General features: G+C 38.9%; 1 protein-coding gene across 42 annotated transcripts in view; it reads right to left on the bottom strand.

The window, feature by feature from the left end:
• Positions 1–10,821, bottom strand: part of dlg2 (discs, large homolog 2 (Drosophila)) — a 276,897-nt gene that overhangs the window by 22,660 nt on the left and 243,416 nt on the right. For 33 of the 42 annotated variants that reach the window (XM_032533606.1, XM_032533611.1, XM_032533613.1 and 30 more), the window contains 3 exons: positions 8,728–8,880; positions 3,452–3,608; positions 733–835 (listed from right to left, as the gene is read on the bottom strand). In XM_032533606.1, coding sequence (XP_032389497.1) covers positions 733–835; positions 3,452–3,608; positions 8,728–8,880 — 413 coding nt within the window. The remainder of the gene's footprint in view (positions 1–732; positions 836–3,451; positions 3,609–8,727; positions 8,881–10,821) is intronic. The other 9 variants (XM_032533627.1, XM_032533630.1, XM_032533628.1 and 6 more) reach the window with 1 other exon arrangement.

Here is a 10,821-nt window from a genome sequence, read left to right as displayed (position 1 = left end):
TTTTTACTCGTGGGCAAGTGTCTCGGGCTCAGAGGGTTAAATAAGAAAAAACACAAAGAGCTAAATGAAAGTGCAGCTTCAAGAATATGTACTGTTTATATATATATAGACATACTATTTTTTTTGTTTAATCCGAGATGCTGTTGGAAGAGATGTGTTTTTACCCTTCATCGGAAGATGTGTAGGCTTTTGGCCGTCCTTCACCTTTATCTAAACACAATGCCCACACAAAGCTGACACAGAGCTTGATTTAAATTGGCATAATATCTCTTCAAGTCCTTAAAACACTGTGTCTTACTTAGATTAACTTTTAAATTAATGAAAATATTTTAAATATAAAATCCACGTGAGGAGTTCCTGCAAGTTTATAAGGGGCAGTATCCTATGGTACATTATGTGGTAATCACATTATTTTTGTAGGCTCTAGGCCAAGATCTGTGTTTTGGCTGTTTTCAACAATTCTTTTGCTTTTAATTCCTCTGACACAGTCTTCACCACCTTTAAAAGAGAATTATGGTGGATGTTTTTATTGTCACTGTTCAACAGAGCTTTGATACTTGGAAGTATATAGTAGTGATGTGTGATTAAAGTTAGCAATAAAACAACTTGGCCTAATTAGAACCAAAATCACTGTAAGACCTACTTTAGCATTGTCCTGGGTATGTTTGTGCTGTGTAGCACACCACAGGGTTCTTGTGTTTTTAAAGCAACATGGTGTTAGTGGTGACTCACCTTCTGGTCTGTACTGGGCAATGATAGTGACCACCTGTCCGGCTCCTTTCAGTGCTGCTGCCGCTTGTTCATGTGTGGCTCCTCGTAAGTCAATACCATTTACCTGTGTGAACAGGGACAATTCCCAGGATTATTTTGGTGGAATTTCTGTTTTATTTTATATAGTACAATGACCTGCAACCTAAATGAACACAATACTATCTGTTATCCCACACCAGTGCAAATACATGGTATCCTTTGAATAAAACAACACTATAGGTACATATTTATTTAATTGATTTAGTTGTAATCTGGCCAAATGTCCATGGTTGAGGTGCAATGAATGGAGGTAGAATATCTTACACAAAAATCAGTACAGTAGATCTTTCTTTTATTGTTTTTATCTCATATTTTTGCTGACAAAATGTCCCATATTTAATGAGTTTCCAGAAATGTGCAAGAAACATTAAGACTGTGTAATACCTTTGTGAAGGACCTGCAAAAAAATGTTGAGAGGATCTTTCATTACAGTAGCATAGCTGCTGTTGAAACCACATCATCTACCTCGCTATGGGAAGGGCAGGCTCAATTTAACACACACTATCATCTGTTTCTGTGTTGCTTCACTAGGAGAACACAGTTTTACAGGTCTCTCTGACACACCTGTTTCTTCACAGTCTGTGTGCTGTGTTTCAGTGTAAGGGGAAGAAACCAAAGAGCCCCAGGTGTAAGTGCAATATGAACTGGATATGAAATAGTGTGTATAGTGATAGAAAAGTGTGTGTCCAATTGGTTGAGTTATTGTTAGACTTCAAACTCAGGCCACTGTTGGAATATTATGTGCCTGCTTTCATCAAGGTAGAGCAAGCAGCCAGACAGTGCCATTTTGATTTACCACTGCAATGCAATGTGTCATCTGTTGCACAGTGTGGCATTAGTGTGGGAGGCAATAACAATTAACTATAATAAGGCAGAACAATCACTTCCTCCCAGCTAATGCCCACTGTGTAGTCCACTCATCATACATTCATTTTTTCCCTACTGAATACTGTGACCAAACATTGCAGGGTGGGTTGTAAAGCAATAGTAGATGCTGACTAAATCAAGTGATTATTATCCCACAATATCAACACACAAACGTTTTGTAATGTATTTATCCCTCAGATTATTAGCTGCTCACATTGGGTAAAATATCAGCACATCATCCTACAGTTTACATTGTTACATTGCTCAGACGTGTGGAGAGCAGGTGCAATAATATCAAGTGTGGAATTGAGAAGAAACCCTGGAACTGAATAATAACTCAAACAAATTATTCAAACCTTATTCAAATGACTCAGATGTGACAAACTCATTTCAAGATCAGATCACAAAGACTTCAAAGATATTCTTGTTGACTAGGTTAGAAATACCTGGATTTTATTACACACTGCATTCAGAATACTGAGTGTTTGGTTACATTGCAGAGACGCTTGGAAAAGGATTGCACATAAGCTCTTAACCGTAAAAAAAACTGCTTTTAACCATGGAATGTAAATGCTGATTGTCGCATGTTTTTTATTCATGGGGAAGAGTCTGTTCGGCATACAGTGAAATCTTGCCCATACTCATACTTGGACCAGAGTTTGGCCATCAGTCGGAATCTTTGTAGAAAATTATACTGGATATTAAGGCTACAATCACAAATAATTTCTAAAATGGCTTATTTTGTTCAACCAACAGTTGGGTTAGGGTGAGTACCTAACCCAAAAAAGCAGCAAATTCTCCCATTTGAGAAGCTTGAATCAGGGAGTTTTGTTTGATTTACTCAAATTACTCAAATTACTCAAAGTTGTTGCTGATTAATTTTCTGTTGATATTAATAAATCAACTAATGGTTCCAATTCTACAGGATTCATAGGTGTTTTAGAGAGGAGCCGTGTGGCATTGTGGTAGCGAATTTATAAAAGCAGTTATTTTAGTCTACATATACATAACAACAAGTAAAAGAAGACTCTGTTGGTTTGGGAAAATGTAGATCTTACCTACCTTAATTTCCTTATTTAACAGGCCAACAACCGCTACTATATGTTTGGACTATAGGGTGACCAAGGCTTCAACCCAAGCACAAAGAGCTGTGATGATGTTTAAAGCTAAGACGATTTAACAAGGTCTCAAAATGGGTTCTGAATGAGAAAGCCAGGAATACAATCTGACTTCTGGAGCTCCAAGCATACCAAATATTTCCCAAGATCAGCATAAAATAAAACGTACTACCACAGACACTCTACACCTTGTAATATTGGAGAAATCCTGCAGGGACGGGACAAAAAGCCCAGGTTAGTGTTTGGCCTTGAAAATGAATCTAGGCCAGTAGGACTATTACACTCTCTATTAATATGCTGGGAACACACAGGTTTAACAAGAGCCGATCATTTTAAAAGTAGATCTGTACTTGCAGTGAGCAAGTTTTCAGTTTTGTTCAATTAGTTTTGTGATCACTTCTGACTGAAATATTTTAACCATGTAACAGGTAAACAGATTGTTGACATTTGAATGTAAGCACCCTTTTGAGTTATGAAAGGCTCTTATACTCAATATGCCACACATTTCTCTAACAGATGAACCAAAACTCCAAATCCAGAGGTTGACGTATCGACAAATGACCCATGATGAATAATTGTAAACACTTTGGTACGTTTCCAGCATGGCTGTGTGTCTTGTATTTTTAGAATCTGAATGAGGTGTGTTGTGCACTCACTGATAAGATCTGGTCGCCTCGTCTCAGCTCTCCACTCAGGTCAGCGGGCCCTCCGGCCAGGATGAAGGAAACAAAGATGCCCTCGCCGTCTTCACCGCCCACGATGTTGAAGCCCAGGCCTGTGGAGCCTTTGTGGAGCACAACCTTCCTGGGTTCCCTGTACAGATAGTTCAGATAGTACATCAGCTCGGGGGAGTCTGTGGGTTTCAGCATCTTCAGCTTTGGCGGAGGAGGACAGAGAGGTGGACAACAATCAGCACGGTACGCCGACAAAAGCCTCAGTGATGCTTTGCTCATGCAACAGAGCTCAAAGACTGCTGGAGCTCCACAGGGGGACGGTGCTCTACTTAGGATCACTTGTCCCCAATTCAGTTCTGACGGAAAAGGAACCTTGTCACATGCTTACTTGCTTGCTTTCTCTCTCTGTCTCTCTCTCACACACATGCACACCAGTAGGATACATGCAAGGGACATCTCCAAACATTTACTGAAGGACTCTAGCTCCCTATAAGGTTAAAGTAGCATTTTCAGGGTACTGACTCAAATATAGACCACAGACTCAGACACAGATTTTAAAGCAGTCCATGGTTTAAGGCAGCCCATATGGGAGTATTTTGGTTGTTCAGCACTGAATTAGTCCCCACAGTGTACACAGAGAGATAATGGGATTGCATTGTCAATCAGGAATGATATCCAGCAGACTAAACAACACTGAAAGCAAACGATTATGCATTTTGTTCAGCAATGCCATAACGAATGTAAGCAGCATACTGTCATCTGCTGGTGAATGCAGACACTACATTATCCCATACTGTAATTTTGTGACTCCATGCTGAACTGTTAAAGGTTATGCATTGCATTTGTGGTGCACCTGCCTTTTATATACACACATATTTAGTGAAATGTGTAGTCTTGTAATTTTGTAATGTGGTTAGGTGGGGTGGTTGTGTGGGGTTCAGTGTAAATTTTGTTACACCTATTAATGTTACTAGAATAGATAGAATAGAATGCCTTTATTGTCATTATGCACAAGTACACAGTACCTGTGCAATGAGATTGAAGCAATCCCTTTACAGTGTTGACACAAAAATATAAGACAAGAATATAAAATATCAAAAATATCAAAAGTCAAAAATAAAAAAAAATAAAAGTACAATGTAAAAATAATTCCCTAAATGGAAAGCACCTAATGGTTGTGTACCCACATACCATAATGTCCTTCAAGTTTATTGCCGTCTATGATGGTGTTTACCAACCTAACTACACCTCCTGCCAGAGGTCTAACAGCGGCTCATCAAACTGTAAACTGGTTTGCACATATGAAAATGTTTTTACAAATTGACCATGTTTTTTGTTTAAATAATACTTCAACTTCATTACACAGCAAAGCCAAATCCACCTACAGCCAGGCTACTGGAGCTGAAGCTAGTATTAATTCCCAGATTATTCCGATTGTATTGATCTTTTCCTGTTATCGACACAGCAGATTCATAGAGCAGTAGAAACTGAGTACTTATCTAGAACATTATCATCACTCACCTCTGACCCTATCCATTTAAATGCCTGAAAGAACTACTAATTTATATAGGTGGCGTCTAAACCCTACTCTCCTTCGAAAGCCAGACTTCTGGAAATTTATAAGAGATCAGATTGGGCTATTCTGTGAGAAAACTGTGCTTCTTTTCCCAATAGTTTTATATTATGGGACACGCTAAAAGCTTTTTTAAGTGGATAAAGCCTCTCTTACGTCAGAGGTATCAAAAAGAAATACATGGCAGCAGTAGAAGAATTGGAAGCAGACATTTTGAAATTGGAAAAGGAGTTTCAACAATCAGGGTCTAAAGATGTACACCAAATATTGGTAAAAACAATGCTTAGATACAATACTTTGCATACTTATAAAATTGAAAAAGACATTTTGAGAAGCAAGCAAAGGTACTATGAATTGGGGGAGATGGCGCCCAAAATTCTGTCTTGGCAACAGAGAAAAGAAGAAAGCTCTAGGAAAATTAATTCAATCCAAACTGAAACAAGTTCCGTATCATATAACCCAACAGAAATCAATGATGCATTCAAACAGTTTAACACACAATTGTACACATCAAAACCACCAGAAAATCTGAGTAGCATTGATGATTTTTTTTTGTCCCTGATTGAAATGCCCAAACCTGGCCAGGAGGACCAAAATAGTCTTGCTCTCCCCTTCACACAAAAAGAAATAAAAAATACAGCTCTGGGCTTACTTCAAGCAAACAAATCTCCAGGAGAAGATGGGTTTCCTCCAGAATTTTACAGGGAATTTAAGGATTTACCTCCTCACACTTCTAATGAATGTCATCAACCTGGCATCTAAGATTTGAACACTCTCTGAATCATTCTCTACACCCATAATTACTGTAATTTAAAAAAAAAAAAATGTCATTGTTTGATTATAAAATAATTTCTAAGGTCCTGGCTAGCAGACTTGGCCAATACCTGCCACAACTAATAAATCCAGACCAGTGTGGCTTTATTTCAAAGCGCTTCTCAGCTAATAACCAATGAAGGCTCTTTAATATTATTCATTTAACACATTCTGAAACAAACCCAGTATAGCTGGGGCTTTAGAAGCTGAAAAAGCCTTTGGTAGGCTAGAGTGGCCATATTAATTTAAAGTGTTGGCCAAGTTTTGGTTTGGTCCATTATTCAAACTCTATACCATAAACCCCAGGCAAAAATCAGCAGCAATGGACAGATTTCATCTACATTCCCTTTAGGCAGATCAAGTTGACAGGGAATGCCCTTTGTCTCCAGCACTTTTTGTCTTGGCAATTGAGCCTTTAGCTGAAGCGATTAGACAAGATCCTAATATAAAGGGCTTTCGGGTGGGTCAGACGGTTCATAAAATTAATCTTCTGGCAGATTACGTTATTTTGTACTTAAAAAACCCTGGTACCTCTCTTTCCAAATTACAAACTGTGCTAAATAGTTATGGTAGTATTTCAGGCTATAAGGTGAATTTGGAAAAAAGTGAAATCAGTCCATTGACAAATTTTGATCATTCCAAACTCCAGCGTATAAGTTGATTTAGATGGCCTATTGATAGTATAAAATACCTTGGGATATTTCTGGACAACAACCTCAAAAACCTGTACAAATTGAATTACCTCCCACTGCTCAGTTAGATTGAGGATGATTTGCGTAGGTAGATTGGCTTGCCTCTCACTTTGATTGGAAGAGTTAATTGTCTTAAAATTAATGTACAACCGAGATTGCAATATTTGTTTCAATCCGTGCCCATTCCACTACCGCAAGCCTTCTTCAAAGCTCTCAATAGATATGTTAGACAATTTTTATGGAATTGTAAAGTACCCCGGATATCCATGGGAAAGTAAACATGGGACTATGGCTCAGGGGGACTTTGATTACCAAGTTTTAAAAACTACTACTTGTTGGCTCAAATGAGGTTCATCTCATCCCTTTTTGAGGGCAGTGACGCCCCCTCTTGGACACAAATTGGACTGCACCCCCTGAAAGAAAAGGTCCATAGTGACTTCATTTATAAGCATAACTCTGGTACTGCACACAACAGATAACCCTATATTGAGGCATCTGATAAAAATTTGGTAAGAGGTTCGCAAAAGTCTTTGATTGAAGGTGGGACTTACACCTAAACACCTTTAAAGCAAAATAAACTAATACCCATGACTTTTGATAAGATTCTTGACATATGGCACGATAAGGGAATCCAACACAGAATTGCTTCGACGAAGGACTTTTCATGTCATTTACAAACTTGAAGAGGAAATATAACTTGTCCAATCAAACCTTATACTGTTATCTCCAACTAAGATCCTTTCTGAAAGCTAATTTGCATCCTGAAATAACTCTACCAGTCATGAAAGTTGTTGAAATATTTCTTTATGATGGGAAAACACATCAATTTATTTCCAAAATGTATTGCCTGTTTTTGAATGAGGGCCCCAAACCGGGGGTGCATAAGTATAGAATGAAATGGGAGTCAGATCTCAATGATACAACTGAGGAACAGTTTTGGACGGAATTATGTCAGAACAGCTTATCAACTATTATCAATGCCCGGTATAATTATTTTTATTTATTTCTTCTGATTGGGGTTTTTTTAAGGTAGGGAGTTTTTTGCTTTGTTATGTCTCTATACTGTTGGTGTACTGACATGTTTGTATGCATTACATATGTAAAACTGAAAATATAATATTAAAAAAAAAGAGAGAAGAGAGGTGACGTGCGCTGCTGGACTTCTTTATAATGTCATCTGCTCCAGCCGTGTTACTGCAGTGTTTTCATTACACACACCGCTATCTGTAGCTACATGCTAACGCCACGGAAATCTGTAATCTTGGACACAGATTTTGTTAATTTCTCCCCAATTTTGGATCACATTTTAAGTGATCCTAAATTACGTAACTTTGTATTAGTAAAAACACAAAATACATCAGTATAAACCTGAAGGGGTGCCCTGGTAGCTCACCTGGTGCGCCCCATGTACCAAGGCTCAGTCCTTACCAAAGCGGCCTAGAGTTTGATTCCGACCTGCTGCATGTCTCACCCATCTCTCTTCCCCCTTTCCTGTCTACAGCTGTCCAATCAATTAAAGGCCAAAATGCCCCCGCCCCCTCAATAAAAAGGATGAACCTGAAAATGAGTATAATAGGTCTCCTTTAACATATAAATAATCATACTTTTACTTAAGGAACAGTTTAAATTAATGACTTTTTGCGGAGCATTTATTAGTGTGGAATTGCTAATTTTACTTAAGAAAAAAATCTTGTTCCATTTACCTCGGAACTCTGAAGCCGAAGCAGGGACTGAAGTCATCCCTGAGTTGTATGCGTTCCATTTACAAGTCCAATTTATTTATGTTTTCATTAGCTCTAGCCATAGTTAGCGTTGCCATTTTATAAAAAAGGCATAACGGTGTTTTTGTGTGCATACAGAGTAACAACGTCCAGAGATAGAATATGGCTGCCCGAGTTTGACCTCAGAAAATCCAGTTACAAATAGAAAACACTATGAATACTTTGTCAACCACTGGATCCGGCTACGAGGTATAATCAGAGCCCTGAAGAGAGAGAGGAAAGTGGAGGGAAAAAAGGCATGCTAGCTTTAAAAAACAACACCAAAACATGATTCCCAGGGGATCAAAGGAGGGGAAAAACAGTTGAGTGAATGAGAGAAAACCAGTAGGTATAAAGGACGATATGGTAACATGGCATGTCATTTGCATGAGACATAGTGGCGGTGGTGGTGGGAAGTACCTGGTGACGTCCGAGTCAGGGAACAGGCTTAAGTGATATGGGAGGGGGGCGGAGTGGAGGAGGCTTTTGTCGCACTCCACTGGGGAATAGTGTCGGGGGGAGGGTACTTTGTCACATAGTTTGTTCACAGTGCTGTAAACTGGCTCGGGAGGCCTACAGTGGAGTGAGAGACAAGAGCAGAGAGGTTAGTGTCCAGAGACGGGGATGGAGGGTCTGGGGGAAACAAAGATGATGGAGGCACTCAAATAATAACCATGGAAATCATAGAAATAAAGCAGCATGAGACGTAGTAAAAAGAGAGTAGGAGGAAGTACTGCTTTACAGTACCGTATGGTGTAAATGGTATATGGTTATTGCTGTTCAAACCCCTAAAATCATGCATGCTTTACATCTTAAAAAAGACTTACACTTAATTTCCTGTTGCAATCAATATCATATACTGAACAACAGCTATACTAATATTATGGCTACTACTAACAAGAATTTCATCCACTGATAATGAGTCTCAATTGAGTCTCAGTCCCACCTCTAGAGCAGATGTCTTCAAACTGTTTTTTTGTCTGACCACCAAAGATATTCAGTTTACAATAAAAGGAACAGAGAAAAGCAGAAAATCCTCACGTTTTAGAGGCTGGAACTTTAGTCATTTGTTTGATAAGTAATTAAAATTAATTATAGATTATTAACATTGTTGACAATTCATGTTCTGGTATTTACGAACCAATTAATCAACAACTGTAAATCTTTTTCATCACTTGCTGACATGGCTATCCATTAAAGTAGTTTCTATTAACATGTCACATGTGGTTGTGGTGTTAACATTGTTGGATATCTCATAGCTTAAAGGAATACTAAGCAGCAATTGTCGGATGGTGTTTGTAAGAGAGAGAGAGAGAAAGTGAGGAGTGAGGGTTACACTTTACTTTAAGGTAGCTACATAAGAGTGACATGACACTGTCATGAACGTGTCATAAACATAAACAAGTCAAACGTTTATGACATAACCCTTCTTTTAGTAAGTGTCATTCGGTTTTGTCATGACAAGTTAGGGTTAGGGTTCATGTGTCATAACTGTGTCATGACAGTGTCATGTGTTCACAACAGTGTCATGGCACTCTTATGGAGATACCTTCAAGTAAAGTGTTACCAGAGAGAGAGAGAGGTAGATGGAGATGGAGAGAGAGGGAGAGAGAAATTTAAAAAGAACTCTATCAATGCTCCAACTCACTATTTACAAAATAACAGTCCAATAAATACATACTGTACATATACACTTAAATAAACGACATCAACTCCTGAGAAAAGAGTAGTTGGTCTCCTTTAACAGAGCACAGCATGTCACCATGGGCCCAGATCACATCCATCATCTCTTTATAATAATTAAAGTAATTTATGATTGTGGCTTTCACTATAGATTCACATCAATATCAACAGTCATCCCCTTTCTCTTTCTGCTCACATACTGTACATAGCCATCGTTGACTGGCCCAAGGTCAAGTTTAACAGCTGGCATTTATGTTTTGCAAACTTACCGTACCTGAACCCAAGGATGAACATTTGTTTGGAGTAAACCTACCCTACCTTGTTAGAGAGAGAGAGAGAGAGAGAGAGAGAGAGAGAGAGAGAGAACAAGAGTGAGAGTGCTAGAGAGGGCCATTTCACACAGAGATTCCACCACAGCGCCGCAGTGAAGGTCTTCCCTTATTCTGACTTTGTTAATTCACACAGAACCAATCAGTGTGTCAATGTGTGTGATTTCACATAGCATGTTGGCATTCAAAAGCAAAAGACCCCGTGTGTGAGCCAGTCTGCACCGTTAACCAACTACGCAAACTTGACTTGGCAACTTCATGCATTAAAGTAGCACAGAGAGGACAGAGATGGCCATGGCCCACGTGCGTTTATGTGTGTGTTTGAGAGAGCAACTGAGAACACTGTTTCATCACTTTTTGATGTTGGTGACTACCTCTGCTGCCGGCTTAAAGCCTGTTCTGTCTTTGTAATTTTAAACAGATGGCGAGGCAGCTTAAGGGCGCAACAGTTCCACCTTATAGAGACTGTGTAAAAGGGTTTGAGAGAGAGAGAGAGAGAGAG

The sequence above is a fragment of the Etheostoma spectabile genome, chromosome 13 (genome assembly GCF_008692095.1).
Source record: "Etheostoma spectabile isolate EspeVRDwgs_2016 chromosome 13, UIUC_Espe_1.0, whole genome shotgun sequence".
Classification (NCBI taxonomy): Eukaryota; Metazoa; Chordata; class Actinopteri; order Perciformes; family Percidae; genus Etheostoma; species Etheostoma spectabile.
The sequence above is the reverse complement of the archived record's forward strand: the minus strand, read 5'-3'. Positions and strand labels throughout refer to the sequence as shown.